This window comes from Seriola dumerili, unplaced genomic scaffold (genome assembly GCF_002260705.1).
Source record: "Seriola dumerili isolate Sdu_G_001 unplaced genomic scaffold, Sdu_1.0 BDQW01000104.1, whole genome shotgun sequence".
In the NCBI taxonomy this organism is placed as follows: domain Eukaryota; kingdom Metazoa; phylum Chordata; class Actinopteri; order Carangiformes; family Carangidae; genus Seriola; species Seriola dumerili.
The window spans coordinates 1,199,397-1,221,344 of NW_019174359.1; the positions used below are offsets into that span (position 1 = coordinate 1,199,397).

The following is a 21,948-nucleotide window of genomic DNA, read 5'->3' on the forward strand; positions in this document are numbered from 1 at the left end:
TGAATAAGTTTATGACAGCAGGATTTACAATAAAATACGGTTCTACTCGCAGCAAATTCCCTCGTAATACTTCGGACACCATTGTAGAAGAGATAGCCATAAAAAGGAGGGACTTTCCTTATTTCCAAAGGATATAAATAGTTAACGTACTTTCGGTTTCAGTCTTAACCGTCGTGGCTCTCTCAACGTCTGGGTTGGTGGCCGGTCAGGAGTTAGCTTCTTAACCGACAGTTTTTATCTGTCGGGAATAATATCAGACTCGTTTCAAGCTCTCAGGCTAATATTAAGCAAACTTGTCTCGTCGAAAGGAAACGTAAGTTGGATTTACCTCAGCTGTACTGATACTAGTTAAACGTGGCTAGCTAACGTTGCTGTGTTTACTGTAGGTTAGCATAGACTGTGACTTAATAATACGAATAGTAATATTGTGGTTTTATGTGTTAAGCTAATTCCTACGTGTGTGTTTGTGGTAGGATCACTGTCAAACCGTTTCAAAGAAATCAGCAGTGTAGGTGAAAATGAAAGTAAACGCATCATACCATCTGCAGCAAACAAAAAGTTACTTCTATTCTCACTATTGCCAATTAAGGTCATGTAAGTGTAAATTATAGGTTAATGTACTTAGGAAGGGGTAGATATGAAAATGATAAGCTGTATTCTACATGTTTTCAGGCCACAGATAATCCGTGTTTTAGTTTTGAGCACTGATGTGAGTGTCACCAATAAAACCTCACTGATTTGAATACCCTGCCACTGACCCTACCTGTAACTTGTATTTGCAGAACCTGTGCATTATGCAGAAAATGAGCTACTTCTCCCCCCTGCTCTTCGTGTGCTTGGATGTGTGTGTGCTGCAAGCCATCGGCCTGGCACAGCTCTCCCCTCTCCTCCTCTCCCATCCTTTCCTCACCCTATGGGGAGGAGCGGCGATACGGGCCTGCTTCTTTGTCTTCCTCATCCTCACCTACCCTGGAAGCCTGCCGTGGATGAGCAGCTTTCAGGGGCTCCAGAGCTTAGGGGTCCTTTGCTTCAACTTCCCAGTGTACACCACTCTTCTCTGGGCGCTGGGGCAGCCGGTCGTGGAGGAACTGTGGGGGTGGCACTCATGGGAAAGGGTGGGTGGCTGCGTTTTGTTGGTTGTTATACTAGTGTGTTTAAAACCATGATCTGTCGTACGGTTGATCACATTGATACAGTAGAACACACTACTTTTCTTAACACATTTTTAGACATGTTAGTATGTTACTGGGGGTGACAGATCCAGAACAAGGCCCATGATGCCTTGTTGGTCTCAGAACATGGTGTATTTTCACATGCTGGTGAAAAGGTCTGAGATATTAGACCTCCAGTTCAGCTGCTAACAGGTTTTTCACCCACAATCCAAACCAGGAAATGAAATGATAAACAGAAAGTGATGACATGAACTGGCAGAAATGCACTAAACATTTACATTTATTCAAATACTGTAGCGAAGTACAGTTTAGGCATGTGTGCTGTACATAAGTATTTGTTACGAGTAGTTTTGCTTTACCACAATTCAGAGGGAAAAATATAATTACTGGTTACTTTGCATATTAAGACTTTACAAACAAAACCTGTAATGAGTTTATAAAATACAGTGCATTGTTAGTACCTAACAGTGTAAAGTACTTAAAATGACCTCTCCTTCCTCCAGATTTTGTAACAAAGATTTTGCAGTCTGACACTGACAGAGGCATTCTGCTGCACAAAAGGAACTTACAGCACCTTGCCACACAGCAACCACCACCTTCAGGTGCTGCTCCTAGCTCATACTAGCACCCAGCAACCTTTTGCTTACTGGTTGGCCTCATCTACCTGTCGGCCATTAAGGGTTGTTTTATCATTTCTTAATTAGTCTGGTCAGCCATCAAAACAAAACCCCCAAAGTATTCAGTTAGATAAGAGAATCTGATGTTTGCATTTGTGAAACAATGACCAAAAGTATTGGACAATTATTCCATACATGGTTAATCTGCTGTGTGCTCTGTTTAGTCTATTAAGATGTGTTAAGATACAGGGGCTTTTTTTCAATGTTATTGTTTTAGAGAGAAGTGGAATTTAATCACTTTATTTGTATATTTATGACAATGTTTGTTTGACAAACAAGATTATATAGCCAGTCACAGAAAGATCAAATTACTTATTATGGTTGAGATTTTGTTGCTACAGGGCCTGGAACAGGAACAAGACTGAAACCAAAACCAAACCAGTCTGAAGAGCCAATTTTTGGAAACAAGAAAGCTATTAGTTATTTTTGATGCATTTTCTCTTGATCTTAACATTTGCCATGTGAAGCAGTATTTGATTTATGTATTTTTTCTGGATTTGTCTATTAAACCTGTAATTCTTTTGCAGGTGTTACAGGGTTATGTTGTGACAGTAGTGGCCTGGCTCTACTGGAGCCGATATGTGTCATCTCTTTTGCTCTCCTGGGGTCGATACGTCTCATCTCTGTTCACGAAGACGGCCTCTGAGGATCCCAAAGATGACACTGGTGCCTCTCTGCAGAGACTGATGGGATACATGAGGCCCTATCTCTGGCGCTTTGTTGCAGTGTTGTCTCTGGTGGTCCTCTCTTCTTATGGTAAGTGAGACATCATCTTAATTTAAATGATGTGCTATGTAGTGCTATCATGCAACTACTATTTCTGTGTTGTCAGCAGCTTTACTCAAAGTAGGCGGTATTAATTAAGAGTACAGCTTATTCAAAATTAACTATTATAACTATGTATGACGGCACACCTGTTTTCTTTTAAATTAAAGTAGAGGTTAGGAACATATTTTACATCTGGCACTTGCCAGTTAACTTAATAACCTAATACCCAATAGTATAACTGATAATAATAGATGTCAATAAAATGAAATTATACCAGTTGGCAATTAGGAATGTGCAAAAGTCTAAGTGGTTGCTTCAGCTGTAGACTATCAACAACCAGTTATATATCCACTCCTCTGTCTCTGTTGACTCTTTAGGTCAATCTAACAGCAATTAGACTGACAGTCTTTCTTCACCAAAGATTAATATTGTGATGATGTGATCTCCTGATCTCAGGTGAGATGGCTATTCCTCAGTACACTGGTCGCGTGGCTGACTGGATCATAAATGAAGAAGCACCTGATGCATTCACAGAGGCCATCACAGTCATGACATTAATGACCATTGCCAGGTAATGAAACCTTTGTATCAGGGAAGTTCACTCATTACTGGTTCTAAGTTTGTAAAATATTGAAATTTGCTAAACTCAGACTTTTCAAAAATTGTCAATATCTCAAATCTTTATGTCCTCTCTTTCCATTAAAGAGCAAATTTTCAGGCAGTTATTTAGCAAAATACAAAATCTGTCTGGCATAACTTTCAATAAGGGTATTTTATATTAGATTCAGATTTATTTAATTTTAAATAAAATGTTATCAATGTTGTCTTATCATTATCTTCATCTTTAGTGGCGCAGTTTGTAGTTTTACAACCCAAAAATAATTGAGCTGTGGCTCCTTTTCCAGATTTTATATGCTTTTAAATTTTTACATTAAAAACACCAGCTTTGGGTTGAGAGGAAGAATTAAAATAATGATTTCTTTCTACATATTTCTCTTTATGGATAACTTATTAAGAAAACATGTTTTTCCACTTGAGATGATAGTGTAATAATATCCTTGTACTGATTTCTCTGTGTACTTTACACTGTAATGTGTCCTCTGTTGTATGTTTCAGTGCTGTGCTTGAGTTTGTGTGTGACCTCATGTACAACGTCACCATGAGCCGCATACACACCTCAGTGCAGGGAGTTGTCTTCCAGGCTGTGCTGAAACAGGAGATTGCTTTCTTTGATGCTACATCAACAGGTGAGTCATGTACACACTGTGCATACGACTGTGCCAACACAAAGTTATCTTTAAGTAGGTCATCGAGAATAAATCCTCAACCTGTTTTTCCTCACACTTATGGGATTTGCTTTTATTTTTATCAAGGCCAACCTGAGTTCCTTGATTGTTTTGAATTTCCTATCAGATATACAGTAATTGACATAATTTGTGAGGACAAAAAAAATACCAGATTTATAAACCAGAAATGTAAATGATTTGAACAACATGTTGAACACATACTGATGTACGACTCCTATCTCAGGTGAACTGGTGTCTCGCATTACCACGGATACCAACGATATGAGCGAGGCGCTGAGTGAGAAACTAAGTCTCGTGATGTGGTACACAGCGCGTTTTGCCTTCCTCTTGTTCTTCATGGTGAGCCAGTCATGGAAAATGACCCTACTCACTTGCATGGGACTTCCCATCATATGGGTCATACCCGAACTCACTGGACACTTCCACCAGGTAAAGATGAGTTCCCCCAAATTTCCCATACTCTTTAATGAAAAACACCTCCTTGAATCACTACAATTATTATCACAAAAATACCCTGAGCATAAAAATGATCAGTTTCAACAATAAATAAGTCAAAGATGATTTTTCTCTGAAGTGAATTGTGTCTATTTTTGACTTCTATCCATGTTTCAGACTATGGCTGTAAAGGTTCAGGAGTCACTGGCTAAAGCCAACCAGGTGGCCACAGAGACCTTCTCCTGCATGAAGACAGTGAGGAGTTTCGCCAACGAGGATGGTGAGACACAGAGGTACAGATGGCGGCTGGAGGACACTTACGCCCTTAATAAAAAGGAAGCAGCAGCCTATGCAGCATCTACCTGGGCCAACAGCGTGAGTTGAATACTGACCTGTGTCATAAAGTATTTGCAATTATTTCTTTGCTTGTTTTTATCTGTGAGTGTAGTGTTTGTAGTGTCACTGGCTGTTTTAAAGAATTGAAACTTTCCATTTCACTCAGTCCCTTTAATGTGAATAAAAGCTGTTTTTATGTTCCCTCAGATGACCACTTTGGCCCTGAAGGTGTTCATTCTGTACTATGGAGGGACTCTTGTGACCAGGGGCACCGTTAGCAGTGGAGACCTGGTGTCATTCGTCCTTTATGAGCTACAGTTTGCTTCTGCAGTTGAGGTGAGCCACAGGCCAAGAGCCAGCTAATTGTTTTGTTCAAAGTATCCCACCGTCAGTTCCCAGTTTTGCTCAACTTTCATTCCTACTTTTCTTCCAGGCTGTCATGCGTTATTACCCTGAAGTGAAGAAGGCAATAGGTGCTTCTGAAAAGATCTTTGAGTATTTGGATCGGAAACCTCAAGTACCGCCAGATGGCACCTTGGCCCCTGAAAATCTTAAGGGACACATTCAGTTCAAAAATGTTAGATTTTCCTATTCTGGCAGCACAGAAGAAAACAATCTTGTGCTTAAGGTATGTGCGTATTTCCTGTGCTTTTATTATGTGTAAAATTAAATTGATCTTAATCACATATGACTCTCTACCAATTTAACACATCCTCCATTCCACCAGGATGTGTCTCTGGAGGTAAAACCAGGCCAAATCACTGCCCTTGTGGGACTTAACAGATCAGGGAAGTCCACCTGCGTCAAGCTGCTGGAGAGGTTTTACCAGCCCCAAGCAGGGGAGATCCTACTGGATGAGAAACCACTGCAAAGCTACGCAGACCAGTACCTACATGACAAGGTGGGTGGTTAACATGTGTACTAAGCAGTCAATATGTTTTGCATTTTGCATGAGAAACTTTTAGCATTTAGCTGACATTGACATATAATTTGACTTAAATTGAGCACAAGAATGAACAGTAAAGACTGCAAGGAGCTTTTAATCTTTCGGGACCTTTTCTTTGGGATGTTGAAGATGATTTGCTGAATTCTACCATCCAACCCTTTTTAACTACTGTACTATTTATTTGAACATACAGATTTAAAAGACTTTCTAAACCACTACCTATGCAGGTGAGGTACTGACACCCTGAAGGGTTTATTAGGTCTTTATACTGGAAAAATTGACTAAGATTTAAGATGGCAAATATGTAAGTAAATTGTGCATTTAAATTAGCCCAGAGCTGTACAGGGATGATGATATAGGGAAGGTGAATCACAGTTTATTGAAATTTCCTACTCGGTTTCCCTCATTGTAAAGCATTCTTAGAGTCAGCTGTGACACTTACTCTGCCACTGATGTTTCCTCTTCATCCTGTTTATAGATGGCTGTAGTGAGCCAGGATTGTGTGCTGTTTGCTCGCTCTGTCCGGGAGAACATCAAGTACGGCTGCATGGACGCCTCTGATGAGGAGATGCACAAGGCTGCCAAGCTGGCTAGTGCCCACGAATTCATCCTGGAACTTCCAAATAAATATGACACAGGTTTGTCCCACAAAGTCTAGCAACTAGAAGAGTCACTCCTGGAGTGTGTGAGTTCTTCACAGGGGCTATTTTGACTTTCTGGAAGAATTTGTAATAACTTTTCTTATTAGTCTAAAATGTATTGGAATTCAGTTTCCTCAAAAAAGACCTTAGAAGATATTAAAGTCTTAAATTTAATTTATAAATATCTTAAATATTTTCTCTTGCTTGGCATAGGGAGTAATATTAGTTATAAAATGTTTTTGTATTAGATTGCAGGCTGCCAGCAGATGTTACACACTTACAAACTACAAGTGAGATGTTTGTGACAGTGGAATGTGTTCACAGTCTGTGCTAACACAGCTATAGCAAGCGCACTCACTCCTGCTAGCTACAGTAACTAGGACACCCCTTGTACCATAATGGGCAAGTATTAGCAAAAACTTAATGAACTAATTGCATTAATATTTTTTTAATTAGTTAATCCATCCATCAGGTCAGTTTACTTAAACTGATTATGTCATAAAAGATTAATGTTATATACTGCTGAGAAGTACTGAAAAAATGTGTAAATCAGTAGTAAATCATTCTGGGCCATATTATAGTTATTCAATTGCATTCTATGTGGTATTAAAAAGATCTTACACAAGGCCTGAAATTTAACTATATGAACCCTGTAGAAATCCTGCTGACACTAGTGGAACGGCTTATGAATTTAATTAAGTGCTCTAGGAACCAACAGCATTTCAGCCTTGTGGTCTTGCCTAATGCAAGACACTTCCTATTCCACAAGGATGTACACAATAAAAACACGTCCTTCTGTTGCATAGATGCTGGAGAGAAGGGAGGCCAGGTGTCTGGAGGCCAGAGACAGCGCATTGCAATTGCTAGAGCTTTAATCAGACGTCCCAAAATCCTGATACTGGACAACGCTACCAGTGACTTGGACACAGAGAATGAATACCAGGTAGGAAATTATTTTGTTTCTCAAATTTTCGCTCATTAATTTACAACTCTTTTCTGCATGTAACACCAAGTCATGATTGTACTTAACAGGTCCACCAAGCTTTGTTGAACCAATCCAACAACTGCTCTGTGCTGTTGATATCCAACAAGATGAGTGTTGTAGAGAAGGCCAATCATATAATTGTCCTCAATGAGGGCATGGTAAAGGAGGAGGGAAGTCATGGTGAGCTGCTGAAGAAACAAGGCCTTTATGCTGAACTGGTGAAAAAGCAGAACATGAGCTTTCACCGTAAAGAAGAGGAGAGGAATGATACACAGTGATACGTTGGGGCGGTGGTTTGCCCTCAAGCCTAGAAGTCGAGTTCCAGGAGGGTTGCTGATTAAAAGTTCGGACTTAAAGGGTCAAAACTCCAGCTCCACTTGCACTATATTTAACTATATTGTGAGACCATACTTTTAACTACAAGTATTGGTAGAGTTTTGACCCTTTAAGACTTTTTTCCCTTCTCCATGCACCTTGGAAATAGGTGAAGTTGTACCAGAAATCCCTACTCCGGAATTCCAGGATGTAAAAAAACTAACTGGAAAAATAGATTGTACCCTTCAGTCAGCAACCCCTGGGCTAGGCGTCTGACCCCCAACTGCTCCAGGAAGAATGGGCCCATTTGGACAGGGCGATACAGACACAATCTTCAAACACAATACATTTAAATTTATATTGTGATATGGACATTCTGTATATCAAAATATAGTTCACATTCTCATCAAAATTCTGTTTATGGATCAAATAATCAGACGTGACTGTCTATTTCTGCCTTATCTAGTAATGAAACACGTGATTCAAAAATCATAGAAAGTCAATATTTCCACAAAGCAGTCCTGCTCATCGAGTTGCATGATTGCCCACAATGGTCTGAAGCAACCACGGATACAGTGTGAAGGGGGTAGCTACCATTGTGTAAATGGTAGGGGCAAAATCTCAGATGGTGGACAAATTAAAATTGTCCCATGGAATATATTTTCATAATGCCCAAGTCCAGATCTCAATGGGTGTGATTGGGAATCATCTTAAATGGATGTATTTAATAAATGCTTTTGTCCATAGCACTTTTCAATTTGCCTTTGATTCACACACCCACTTATGGTAGGGAGCTACTGGCACAATGTTGCCCCACGACACACGGGCAAGAAATGTTGACATGAAGACCGAAGGAGCCAAGGATCGAACCCCCAACCCTTCAGTTCATGTACGAGTACCGCATTGCTTCATACATGTTGCAAACGTAGATGTAGAAGAGATGAATCAGCTAGACTTTAGACATTTTATATTGCAGTATTTAAGGTTGATTGTTTTCTAAATTTCATAGCTGTAAATATTTCTCATATTGGTCAAATATTTGTTGATTGTGCTTTTGCTATGTAAATAACTTAACCTATTCATTCTTTTTTGCCTCCCTAGAGATACAATAAATCTCTGTGAAAGTTTCATTTTATGGAAAAATTATCATTTTTGCACACAAGTTGTTGCTTTCTGCTTTTATGGAAATGTTTTTTGTATATTATTTTTCATATCATTTGGGGCACTGTTTTATCACTTTTTAACATTGCTTGCATGTAAAGGGGCACTCCACCAATTTTACACGTGAAGGTAAGTTGAAAATGGCTCAGGAGTGAGGTTTACCATTTTTAAGAAAAAAAACCCTGAAGTCATCAAGTTTGGGGTTTGAAAGATTTTTTCAAACAGGCATTCAGCAGGCAGAGGTGGTGGCTACACTTATAGTTAAATTCTGTCAAAGGGTCTTTGTTGAAAGCATAGACAATGCCACAATTTCAGCACCTGTAATCAGATTAATAATTTCTGTTTTAAAAAAGCTAATAGATATCTATTATTATATCACATAAAAAAGCATGTATGGCCATTGTCAGTTTAACCCCCTGGGATGTCATGAGACAATACATGGTACATGTATAAATGGTACATACATGGCATTCTCAGGCAACCAGAAACAACAAGTTCACTTGTACCAGCCTCTCAAATGTGAATATTTGCCAGTTTCCCTAGTTTTCTATGATAATGAACACAAAATTTGGGAGTTTTTATCTGTTGGTCTCACAAAGCTAAGTAATTTGAATATATTAATAGTAATGGGACTATTTTCTGACATGTTATACACTGATCAATCAACCGATTTTTGAAGAAAATAACTGTCACACTTATTGATAATGATTATTGGTTGCCTTTCAGTTCTGCTATGATGGAATAATATTAACCTTGCCTGAGATTTTCTGTGTTCATTCCTTGACACAGCTTCTGGGCAGTTGGCCACTTTGCCTGGTTGGTAATCCAACTTTGTTTTCAGCTCTCTGATTGTCCACACATATGACCCAGGCCAAAATAATTGTCAGTCTCATACTGTCCATAAAAATACGAAGAGTTACCAAAAGGTAATCCGAAGGTATTTTATAAGGCAGAGAAGTCCTGCATCAGCAGCCCAGATACTGCAGATAACATAAACACATCATAACACCTTTCCCTGTAGATAGAAGGACATTCGTCTGTAAAATTAAAGCCGTATTTGTGGTTACAATGGTGCAAAAGTCTAAAAACGAAAGCAATTTAACGCAGTGCGACGCCTGCTCCTATTGTATTCAAAAATACATGACAGAGAACAAGATGTACCGACCGTGGAATGAGGGGCGTGTGCTCTGTTTGACAGACGTCTGCTGACAGCCAATCAGAGAGCAGAATCAGCACGAACGTGACAGGAAATACGCAAAACTGCCACGTGGTGGGTTTATATAGGGTCAAACGGAAGCGTAGAGGCGCCATTTCATTGCGGAGGAGCTCAGTGGTGTTTCCGTGGAAGTGCAGCGTCAACAGAGGTGGAAAAATTGGATCGTACTAATACTCCGCCTTCAGCCCGATGGAAGCGGCCGTCAACCCGCCTCACGACAGGTAATGTCCGCAGCATTTTTATTCAAACTGACGATTTGTTGGCGCTGCAGCGCCCATGAAGGTGGACTAACGTTAAATGTCATCTTGCTACGTTACCGTTACCGTTAGCCTCCCCATAACAACGCTAGCTTGTCTGAAGACACACCGATTTTGTTCGCTTTTACAACAGAATATCTCAGCACGACTTGCTGAATGTCTGCTTAAATGTCGCTAAATTTCTGGACTTGTTTATTTTAGCTTTTAGCTTCACAGGTGAGCTGGCATCGGGGAAACAAATGACAGTTGCAGCCCCACCGGCTGGGTCAGCCGGCTGCTCCCGCCGGCTCTCTGTCATTCATTTGCTCAGACACCCTGCTAAGGCTAATCCCGCGGCTCATGAGACTATCACATTAAGTATCTCGTAGTAAATACCGTGTTCCTTATGCATCTACACTCAGATTCTAATATGCACAAAGGTGGCAGTCCTCAGATAGCTTTGTCAGGCATTGTTGCGGTCCGGTGACGGGAGCTAGCACTCGGTTAGCAAACGTCGAACTGTCTGTATGCTGTAGCAAAATGAGAGGAATCGACTGACCGGTTAATGTTTCGATCTTTTTATGAAGCAGCGCCGTTGAGGTAAGGCTTCGTGGTTTTGCTTTTTTTTTTTTTTTTGACAGAAAATCGCTGTCCGTCTTTCGTTTCTGTCATTGTGAGGCAGTGTTTACAAACAGTGAGGGCGGGGCGTCCAAACCACGCGATCCTCAGCTGTTGGATTGCAAATGCAAGGGTCTGGTTTTTCTTTCACCGCTTGGATTAAATGGTAAAGATGGTTTGTAGTAGGCTCTGTTGTATCAGTAATGGTGCATTTAAGTGGAAGCAGAAGTTGATTCAATGCAGATTTAAAAAAAAACAAAAAAAAAAACAAAGCCATATTTGTTACAGTCATGGAGTTGTGCAAGTGTTTTCTAATAATAAACCATTAGGTCATAGAATATAAAGCTCGGTACGATTCTTATGGTTTCCAAGTATCATTATTACGCTTGTGATTTGTCGGTGTATCTCGCATTTTGACAAAAGTTTATGACTTTGAATTTTATTGGACATAACCTCATAACTCTATAGAGGACAATTGTATTTAACAGATCCTAAATTTGTATTTTGTTGGACACGGGTGCACAAGACACGCATTTCCAGTAAAATGAAGAGTCACAAAACATTTTAATTCACACTTTTATTTCAAGTTAATTTACAATCGCATTACTTGATAAATAATCCATAAAGATGAAATATAAGGTGACTGAAAGTTTATATTGTAATGTATTCATTACACAATGGCTCATGTTTTTCTTAAAACAAATGTGGTTGAGCCATTCTTTGTGTTGCTGGGATTCTGATTGATGTAGAAAATCAGCTCACAGGCTTTGCCGCAGATTGTGTGTCAGTGGAGCAGGTGTGTGTCCTGAACTGGGATGAGATTTAACTTTTCTAAATCTGGTTCATGTGCTCTGCTTAGTGGGTCTTTGACTACATGCACTGAGAGACCTCTGTTACGTAGAACATGCTCTGTGTAGTTTTGTTGCACCACAGCCAAGACTGAAGATTGTGGGACTTGTAGAGCATTTTCATTTTAAGTCTTCCTTTTCTCACCTGCAACTGTAAGACCACAGTGCGTCAGTCACGGGTATAGGCAGGAGTATTAAAAACATTCGTTCCTTTTATGTAAGGGAAGAAACCAGAGCTAACAATTTTACATAGAAAAGTGCAGGGCTAGCAAGTATTTATTTTTTGTGTCATGTGTGAATTGACTAGTTGTTGTAGCTTTATCATGAGAGAGTAATATATTTAATTGAATTACCAGTTACAGGTTTGGAATTAGTGCTACATCGAAGCCTATTTTTCCCATGATTCATAATATACTTATGAGCCACAGTTTTAAAAATAAAGCTGTTTCATGTGTTCATGTGAGCTAAATGTGATAATATATGATGTTTATTTAGTTTTGGTGGTCTTATCACCCAGCCTTATTAGAAGTTAATGTTTGTTTTTTAGGTGGTGAGGACCCATGTGATGGCGGTTCCCATGTCTGTGCTAAAAGTAGCAGCCTGTTGATAGAGGCCTAGTTTCCTAGATGATGTTGAGCTGACCAGGAGGCAGAGCTGTGGTTTCATTGGTCATATGGGTTATGTGAATGAAGCATGTATAGGCGGCACCGTTTGACATTAGCGGATTTTCCATGAGTGCGTGCCATTGTTCTAGTGGATGGCAGATTGGTGAATCCGTGGTTGCATCAATCAAGGTTGAAAAAGTCGTGCAGCACATTGAGCTTTATGATGATTTCCTTCACTAGCAGGCATTTCTTTCTCGCTGTGTGTGGACATTGTGTGTCTTTAAATTCCCACACACTGATGGTTTCGTTGTTCTCCTTTTTTATTAAACCTTCATCATAAAATCTCTTGTTATCTTTTTCCATCCTCTGGCCTTTCGGTGTCCTTCACTTCAGCTCCCTGGTCGGGTTGTCTGGTGGCGGGATGGACCAACATAGCAGCTCGGGCAAGCGCATTCGCAAGCCCTCCCTGCTGTACGAGGACTTTGAGAGCCCCTCTCTGCCGCACACGATGCCCCAGGGCCCCCCCATCCCACCACAGCCCCCGGTCAAGGATCCCAGCCGGCCAGGCCGCATGACCAACCAGCTGCAGTACCTGCAGAAGACCTTGATGAAGTCTCTGTGGAGGCACCACTTTGCCTGGCCTTTCCATGAGCCTGTGGATGCCTACAGGCTTAACCTACCGGTGGGTTAAACAGTGGGGCTTTAACAAAGAGACTTTCACCTTCTAATTTCACTTTCTACTTTCACTTTCATGTTGATGAGCTGTACTCATGTTTCTGCAATTCATGGTAGTGCCAAGGCTCAGATGATGAAGGAAATATCCCCTAATTGATGTTCCTTCTGATAGTTTGTTAATTTTTGATTTTCAGTTTGGCTAGTTGACAGCTTCCTAAAATCCCCTTGTGTGTCTCAAGATGTTAAAATAAACAAAACAGTTTTTTAACATGTAACTATGTTGGAAAGAAGCGTTCTGTTTTTTGTTTTAATAAAAAAGAAAAAAAACAAAACTTTTGTCTCTCATTCTTTTTCAGGATTACCATAAAATTATCAAACAACCCATGGACATGGGGACCATAAAAAAGCGTCTGGAGAACAACTTCTACCGCAGTGCAAGTGAGTGCATACAGGACTTCAACACAATGTTCACCAACTGCTACATTTACAACAAGGTAGGTGAAAAGATGAAAAAAACAGATGTTTTAATCTTCTTTTTAATTTCTCCCTTACTCTTTCCTCGCAAAATGCAAATACTCTCATGATGTGACTTGGTATCAGGTGGAACTTAGCACAGCAGGGATAACAGGAGGGTTATATGAAGCACAAGGCCTATGTTTACCTTGAAAATATGTGTTGGGGGGTTTGAAATTAAATTTCTTTTCTCTCAAACTACAGTAAGTGTCTGCAGCTTTTCACTGACCCAGTTTAGGGGTGAAAAACGAAAGTGTAGATTTGTTTCAACTTTCAACTGACGTAACAAAACCATTAGTCTTTATTGATGATCCAGGCCCAGACCCTTTTCTTAACATGAAGGCTTCATCTAACAATTTTCAAACAGAAACCTGTCTGAGACACTCCCCTCTCCTAAGTAATAACAGATTACCTGCTGACCTGCACGTGTTGTACCTCCTGTTGTACCTGTATGTGCTTTAGAAGGACAGTTAATGAGGAAACGAGTGACTGCAGCATCCTTGTGCTGCCTTTGAAAATGCAGTGTAGATCCATTTGGTAATGCATCTACATTTGATAATGGATTTTATAATTTGGTAATGGATCTACACTGCAGTCATCTGCTGCTGGGAGGTAAACGGCACATGAGAAATGTTTACAATATTCACACAACAGATGAGGGTGATTCCATGATGTGTCGACATCAAGTGTCTTTAGTTTAGTGATACCAGCTAGGGGTGCAACAGAGGATCATTTTCATCATGTATTTCTTCAATTTTTTTTTTTTTTTTTTGTCATTCATTTCATTTATAAAATGTCATAAGTAATGCTGAATCTCCAACCCATGTTGCAAGCATTTGTGAAGTTGTATCCCCCAAATGTTTGGTAGTTTTACTTCATAAAAATTATATTGACATTTTCATCAGCTGCCACATGAACGAATCAGATAAGAATTACAGGACTAATAAAGTCAAATCAAGTAATCTGAGCTACAGTAATTCATATATTTAAATTGAAATGCATTGTTTTTTAATTAAGCAGTTACAGCTTCTTTTAGTTGTACTAATGTGTTATAAATTGTTTTCTTGGTTAGCCGACAGACGACATTGTACTGATGGCCCAGTCCCTAGAGAAGATCTTTCTCCAGAAGGTGGCCCAGATGCCGCAGGAGGAAGTTGAGCTTCCTCCTCCAGCTCCCCGAAGCAAAAACAACAAGGGAAGAGGTCGTAAATCTAACAGTGAGTTAGTGACAAAGTCTTACAGAATTTGAAATTATTTACAGAGTTGTTGTATTCATTTACCACTGGAGTTTTCTGCTGTGAACACACATTTTCTGTCTTATATTTCCAGTTGAACGTCTCCAGTGACAATACGCTGCCTCCGAAATATTTGGTGTTCATTTTTCAATCCGTAGCAGAGTTTTAAACTGAGCTTCTATAGCTTGCTAACGTTGACTTTCCTGTATCTCCCAGCATTGAGGGCTCAGCAGGTGCCAGCAGTGTCGCAGTCGGCCTACTCCCCTTCTTCCTCGGACACGGGGGAGTCCATGTTAGCCAACTCTCCCCAGACTGTGCTGACCAAAAGCCTGCCTCCGGCCAACATCATGGGCCTGCCCCCTACACAGCCCACGACCAAGGTACATACAGCAAAGCATGATACTGATCATCATTGGTGTAGAAATCTCTGAAGCGGTTGCCTACTGCTGCACATACAATAACATAATGACAACAAGAGTAGTTAGTTTAGGGTTTTAGAATATTCAATAGATGTTTTTTTAATTTTGCCTTATGCAAAGAACCCTTAAAATATTTAGTACATTCAGTTTTTTAAGAAATCTAATCTTGACTTGCAAGAGTAATAATTGTATATTATTATTAGCATAGTGACATCTGACCACTTTATTTCTCTCTGTAGAAGAAAGGTGTAAAACGAAAGGCAGACACCACCACTCCATCCACCATGGGCTTGACTGTGGGGATATCTGGTGTGGGCATGTCTGGAGCAACACACATGGTGGGTCTAGGGAAAGGAGGACACGGGGGCCAAGTCCACGACACGTCCATGCACACCGTCTCCTCCATGGGGGGCATGAGCTTAGATACTCCACCTGGTATGGGTCTGGTCAGGAGCTCTGGAGGTCCCGTCCTTCTACAGCCAATGATGGCTAATGCTGGTCGCAGAGTCGGCAGCGGACGCCCCATCAAACCTCCCAAGAAGGACTTGCCTGATTCTGTCCAGGCTCAGCCCTCGAAGAAGGGCAAACTCAGCCCGCAGCTGAGGTACTGCAGCGGTTTACTGAAAGACATGTTATCAAAGAAACATGCTGCGTACGCCTGGCCTTTCTACACACCCGTGGATGCAGCTGCGCTGGGACTTCATGACTATCACGATATCATCAAGTGTCCCATGGACCTCAGCACCATCAAGGTGACGTCTCATGTACTTATAACTCTTGAAAAGAATATTGCTCCTGCTGTGCTACTGATCACATAGTAAAGTGATGTTCTTTAAAATTTCTTAATGGTGGATTGTAAAATCAAACATGCTGACAAACACAGATGGGAAAAACTTCCTCTTTTTGAAGCACTAAAATTGTCCTGTCCCATTTTATCATCAGAGGAAGATGGACTGTCGTGAATACAGGGATGCTCAGCAGTTTGCTAGTGATGTCAGACTCATGTTCTCCAACTGCTACAAGTACAACCCACCTGACCATGATGTTGTGGGCATGGCACGGAAGCTGCAGGTGAATTTCGTTGTCCTAATCTGCTTCAAATATTCAGAGTGAATTAAAATGCAGCAAAAAAAAATACAGACTGTGAGAAAAGTCTTTTAATTGTTAATTTACTCTTTGGTTTGTTTTTGTTTTTTGTGCTCCAGGATGTGTTTGAGTTCCGTTTTGCCAAGATGCCAGACGAACCACATATGGACCATACGACCCTGTCAATGAGTGGCCACCCAACATCCTCTTCCTCCTCTTCTTCCTCCTCCTCGTCCTCATCTTCCTCCACCTCCGAGAGTGAGCCCAGCAGCGAGAGTGAAGAGAGTGAGAGCAGCCCCACCTCAGACAGTGAGGAAGAGCGAGCGCACCGGTTGGCTGAGTTACAGGACCAGGTGTGCACACAAGTAAGTACCTCCAGTTCTATTTCTTAATCCAGCTGACTTTATTCCAACAGATTTCATGTGGAAACAAAAATGGTTTGCACAGTGATCATTTTTTTTTAAAGAAATGTAACTTTCTCACAGCTCCGAGCCATGCACGAGCAGCTGGCTGCCCTCTCTCAAGGCCCCATCGTCAAGCCCAAGAAGAAGAAAGAGAAGAAGGACAAAAAGGAGAAGAAGAAAAAGAAGAAGTTGGAGAAGAGAAGTCGAGGCAGCAGAAGCAGAGCTGGCTCTGAGGAATGGAAGATGCCCGGCAAGATACTTAAGAGCAAATCTGCCAAAGCAGGTGGCTCCCAGCCAAAGAAAGGCCAGGGGAAGAAGAGCAACAAGAACAGCAAGTTAGTAGTAAAATAATTACCCACCTTACCAGTAACCGTATAGCTTTATCTCGCCTTCGCTTTAATTTAGAGATTTAAAAAAAATAAATATAATGTTGTATCTCAGATTTTTGTTCTGAATGTCAAGCAGCTGATAATATTGGCATTTGTCCCGATGTTGTCTGTTCCTCTCAATTCTTCAGGACCACAAAGAAGCCGTTCTACCCCCCGGTGGCACCTTCCATGCTGCCGCACTACGACTCAGAGGAAGAGGAGGAGATCGTGCCCATGACGTATGACGAAAAGCGCCAGCTGAGCCTCGACATTAACAAGTTACCGGGGGAGAAGCTGGGTCGCGTGGTCCACATCATTCAGTCCAGGGAGCCCTCGCTGAGGGACACCAACCCAGAGGAGATTGAGATTGACTTTGAAACGCTCAAGCCATCGACACTGAAAGAGCTGGAGCGTTACGTCATGACCTGTCTGAGGAAGAAGCCTCGAAAGCCGTACGGCGAGCTAGGTAAATGAAACGTCCACCAAAACACATATTGGTTTGTATCCTTGCACTCGTTTACATGTAATTAGAATTACTGATACAATACAGGGATAAAATCAGTACCTAGCATGTGAATGAGGATTGTCTTGTAGGCCACTTTTGGGGGCAGCACTTAGCTAAAGTGCAGACTTTTGGACAGTAAAAATGCACCAAAACTGCAAGTACTTAACTGCCGCTGAATTTCACTGTGGTTGGTTCAGATGCATCAATGTCACTCGACATAGAAAGAACAAAATAACGGTTCAGTCCATCTCAAAGCAGCTGAGCTTTGTAAAGCAGAGCACTAAGCCACTCATTTTTTTGTTTTGCTTTTTATATTTCAAATGCGAGTCAGTAATGGTTAACACATGACTTTTGTGGTGTGTTGATTAAAACACAGTCAGATCTGCCAACCCTTTTAAGCAGTATATATATTTTTTCCATTTAGATTTTATAGCCAAAGGCTAATTTTCAAGTGTTGTCCCTCGGCCAGTTGTTGAGTTACAATAACACAAACAGCATGTAAGATTATAACATGGCAGAACAAACATGAAGACAATCGTGTAATGACTGTGTATGATGGAGGGTCTGGCTGCTTTTTTGTCAGTGTTCAAGATTGAATGCACACCAACAGTTCTACACTTTGATATGAGAATTGGGTTTTTTCCCCTGACTGGACTGCTGAAGAAATAAAAATGTCACCACAGTGTTACACCAATTTGACAGGCATGTAATGTCATTTCTTTCAGCCAGTTAACGCACTTGACTTTGGTATTGCACCCACATCTTTTATTCATCTCTCCTCGCTCTGTGGCTCAGTGAATGAAGGGCTAGTTTTCCTCCTGAGTAAACGCTGCTGGATAAGTTCCTCAAGACCAAAACAGCAATGTGGAAAGTTTGAATTATGAATTTGCCAAGTTAGTATGTGCTGCGTTGCAACACAGTGCACGATGCGTAAAGCATTTATTCCAGTGGTTTTCAGTCTTGGGAGCAGGGTCCACAGAGCCCCTGCAGGAAGTGGGCGTGGATGACCAGGGGAAAAATGTGGAGTGGAAGTTGAATGAATTTGATTTATATAGAGGTCCTTTTTTATTAGTTGCTTCCCCTATCATTGTTAATGATTGATAAAAATTGGGGGCGGGGGTTTGGACCTCCTTCTGCTTCTGAAGGGGGGCACGCTAGAGAAAGTTTAAGAACCATTGATTTAATCAATGACATGTCAGGAAGCTAAGCTTCCCACGTCGATAACAGTAGTAGCTACTTGTTCTAAACTAATTTACCTAATTAAAAAAAAGCCAAATCGGCTAATTAGGGAGACATGTCAGAATGAAGAACTTGTACTTCAGGTCTGTTGGTCTCAGCTGATAGAGCTGATATGACTCATCTATACACAGAAAATGAATTGGAAACTATTTAGAAATCGTGCCGACATTTTAATGAGACCATTTGTTTCTTTTCTTTTTCTTATGTGACAGTAAACTGGATAGCTCTGGCTTTTCGACTGTCGGTTGACAAAACGAGCATTTGAAAGCATTCATAAAAATATTTTAATGTGCATTTCTCACATTTTTGTAATATTTTGTAGACCAAACTGTTATTATTGATGAATTTGGTGTACTTTACCTCCAGATGTCTGTCCCCAGTGCTCCCAAACCACTCCACTACCTAACACTTTATAAACAGTAATTGTAGCTCATTTACACAAATACACTAATACATAGGTCACTGCATTACCATGTGGATGCCAGGTGTTTTACAGCCTTGTTATCTTTTTACTAGCAGCAGCAGCAAAGAAAGGCAGCGTTGGCAAGTCCAAAGAGGAGCTGACTCTGGAGAAGCGGAGGGAGCTGGAGAGGAGGCTGCAAGATGTCAGCGGACAACTCAACTCTGTCAAGAAACCTACGAAACCTAAAGGTGAGCTCATACATCCTCACTGTCTGTACTGTCTCCTCACACCTTTTGATGTTGCATAAAATATTTTACAACCTTCTCTTTTTCATCTCTACCTGGTACAGCTGTACAAATCTAATTTACTCTAACCGACTCCTCTCTCCTCAGTGGAGAAGCCCAGCGCTGTAGAGACTAACGCCCAGCCCTCACGCCTCAGTGGCAGCAGCTCCAGCTCCGACTCTTCCTCCTCGTCCTCCTCATCCTCATCCTCAGACACCAGCGATTCAGACTCGGGTTGAGATCCTTAGCACTGGCTAAGAGTGAAAACACTAATAACTCAGGGATTTGGGCTGGCCCAGGACGCAACACACCCTGAAACAGTAGTTGGCTGAGATATTAGACACCATGGAAACAAAAAAAAAAAAAACACACTTCACGTGGACTCGTAAAATGTTTTGAATGTGGGACTGAGGGATGTGAAACAAAGTCTCTGTGGATAAATGTAGAACCCAAACACTAAATGCCTTGGTTTCCCCCCTCCTCCCCTTTGTAAATACTTGTACAAATTTATGTTTCTTTTATAAAGAAGAATTTTATGGTGATCCCCCAAAGAGGGAAGTGGAGTACTAAAAACAAAAAAAAAAAAACAGGATGTGGAAAGATGGGCCTTACTCCAAATCTGCTTTGGCTGGCCTTACGCCGTGTCCTCTGTGGTGAGGGAATGGAAGAGTCTTTATTTATTTGTTTTCCTCACCCACATTTCCTCAGATGTTACTGGAATTTCAACCAGCAACCCTTCGGTCATAAGCCTTGCTTTTTCTAACATCTGGACTTCTGCCACACTTAATTTTAGACCAACCCCCGGAGTCGGCCTTAACGATCCAGATTGTTAATAACAAACAGATTATTTGGGAAAAAAATACAGTATTGTTAAGGAGCTCTGAGTTTCCTTCTCATGTTCACGGGTCTATTGAGCAGTAAATAAAAGCAAACCTATGTTTTTCTGCCATGTTCAGGTTAAAATTCAAAGTTGGTTACAACTTGAGTTTGAGTTCTGGATTATGACAGTTCTGTTTACATACATTGTTCTCCTCAGTTTGACATTGAGCTTCATGCTGCAGCCTGTTTTACAGCCTGCATGACAACATGGTGGGTTTATAGTACAGTATAGAAATGGTTAAACATACTGTAATCACAAAGTTTGCAGTTACCTTACATATTTGTATTGTATTTTTATGGCTGCACTATTCCCTCAAAATCCCACCAGCCATTTTAAGACTGACCGGTCTTATAAACACGACACTAATGGAAGTACTGTCTGTCTTCAGTATTTTGGAATCGGTTCTTACAGTTCGGCTTTGATATTGTTCTCAACATTTCTCCTCATCATATCAAACAGTAACTTAAGTGTGCATCAGTCTCTGAAGAACACAGACTGAACACAGACTGCTGAATGTTATCAGATCACAGTGCAGGTTTCTCATTCCCACATTAATCTCCTTAACCTGTGAAGTATTGCATTACTGTGTCTTGAAGACATCTGTAGCACTTGAAAACTCAGTGAAGGTTTCATAAAAGAAGTCTTTAAGCTGCTCTGCACTTACTGGAACAACGAGTTGACTGAATAAACTGAAGATGGATAATGCTACAAGTTTCCTTCAGAGAGACAGGAAAGTATACTCATAGTCCATGCATAGTTAAAGCTGTTGTTGAATGTTCAGTGAAAGAAGATATGCTTGTATATATTTAAATTGTATTTGCTGTTGCACAAACTTGTATTTCTGCTGTTCAGTCTTTCTTTTCTTTTCTTTTTTTTGAGTTGAATTGTTTCCTTTTTTCTTTTTCTTTTTCTTTTTCTTTGTTTTTTTTTTTTACACGTAATTATTTCTAATTCCAGCTAACTGTCTAAGTTGTTTCCTGAAGAGCATTCACATCAGCATTGCTGCCCCTGGTCAAGCAGGTTGCTGCCTCTCAGAAACATACTTTTCATTTGACGACTGTGTTTATTAAACTATTCTCTTCTGTAGAAAGAGTTCGACTTTTGTCTGGGGTCAGTGGAAGATTGATAGTTTGACTTTATGTTTTAAAACCTGCTATGCAGTGCTTAGAAGCGATTGTTGATCAACAGAGTTGGAACAGTTTTCATAATCGTCTTAAGAGTAGTCCAGTCATTGATTAAGGCATCAAGAGAAAATATCTGCAACTATTTGAAAACTGATGAAGCATTTTAGTCATTTTCTCAAGCAAGAATAACTTTTGCTGCTTTGAGCAGAAAAAAAGACACCTGTCCGTGGGCAAAGAGCAGTTCTCAATATATTCTGGCATTTAATCAACAAAATGATTAATGAGTTAATCAAAAAAAAAAAAAATGCAAATTAAGTGATATTGATCAAGTTAATTTATTCATAATCCATCATTCAATAATTGAAATGTTATGTTCAAATTGTTGAAATGTTTACTATAATTGTTGGTTGCAGCCCTAGATTAATTCTTAAGTCATATAAAACCAGAAATACAAAAACATTTGGTTCTGGTTCCAACTAAAATGCTGCTTTTCTGTTTTCCATCACTGTAATTTGAATATTTTATAATTACTTTTGGCCTGGGATTT

General features: G+C 40.4%; 2 protein-coding genes across 4 annotated transcripts; both read left to right on the forward strand.

The window, feature by feature from the left end:
• The first annotated feature begins 168 nt into the window (after positions 1-168).
• Positions 169-8,712, forward strand: tap1 (transporter 1, ATP binding cassette subfamily B member). Of its 2 annotated transcripts, XM_022746412.1 has the most exons (13): positions 169-313; positions 783-1,115; positions 2,377-2,605; positions 3,074-3,188; positions 3,734-3,864; positions 4,148-4,353; positions 4,537-4,734; positions 4,903-5,031; positions 5,129-5,323; positions 5,423-5,596; positions 6,120-6,279; positions 7,089-7,225; positions 7,315-8,712. In XM_022746412.1, the coding sequence occupies exons 2-13, from the start codon at positions 795-797 to the stop codon at positions 7,543-7,545; spliced, it is 2,226 nt and encodes a 741-aa protein (XP_022602133.1). In that variant the 5' UTR covers positions 169-313; positions 783-794; the 3' UTR covers positions 7,546-8,712. The 2 variants fall into 2 exon arrangements, with proteins under 2 accessions (XP_022602133.1, XP_022602134.1); XM_022746413.1 differs by lacking the exon at positions 783-1,115.
• A 1,378-nt stretch (positions 8,713-10,090) lies between these two features.
• Positions 10,091-21,339, forward strand: brd2 (bromodomain containing 2). Of its 2 annotated transcripts, none has more exons than XM_022746372.1 (12): positions 10,091-10,180; positions 12,660-12,948; positions 13,298-13,435; positions 14,527-14,671; positions 14,906-15,069; positions 15,348-15,860; positions 16,051-16,179; positions 16,314-16,559; positions 16,680-16,933; positions 17,116-17,432; positions 19,227-19,361; positions 19,506-21,339. In XM_022746372.1, the coding sequence occupies exons 1-12, from the start codon at positions 10,149-10,151 to the stop codon at positions 19,634-19,636; spliced, it is 2,493 nt and encodes an 830-aa protein (XP_022602093.1). In that variant the 5' UTR covers positions 10,091-10,148; the 3' UTR covers positions 19,637-21,339. The 2 variants fall into 2 exon arrangements, with proteins under 2 accessions (XP_022602093.1, XP_022602094.1); XM_022746373.1 differs by having other exon boundaries at positions 19,230-19,361.
• Positions 21,340-21,948: the final 609 nt, after the last annotated feature.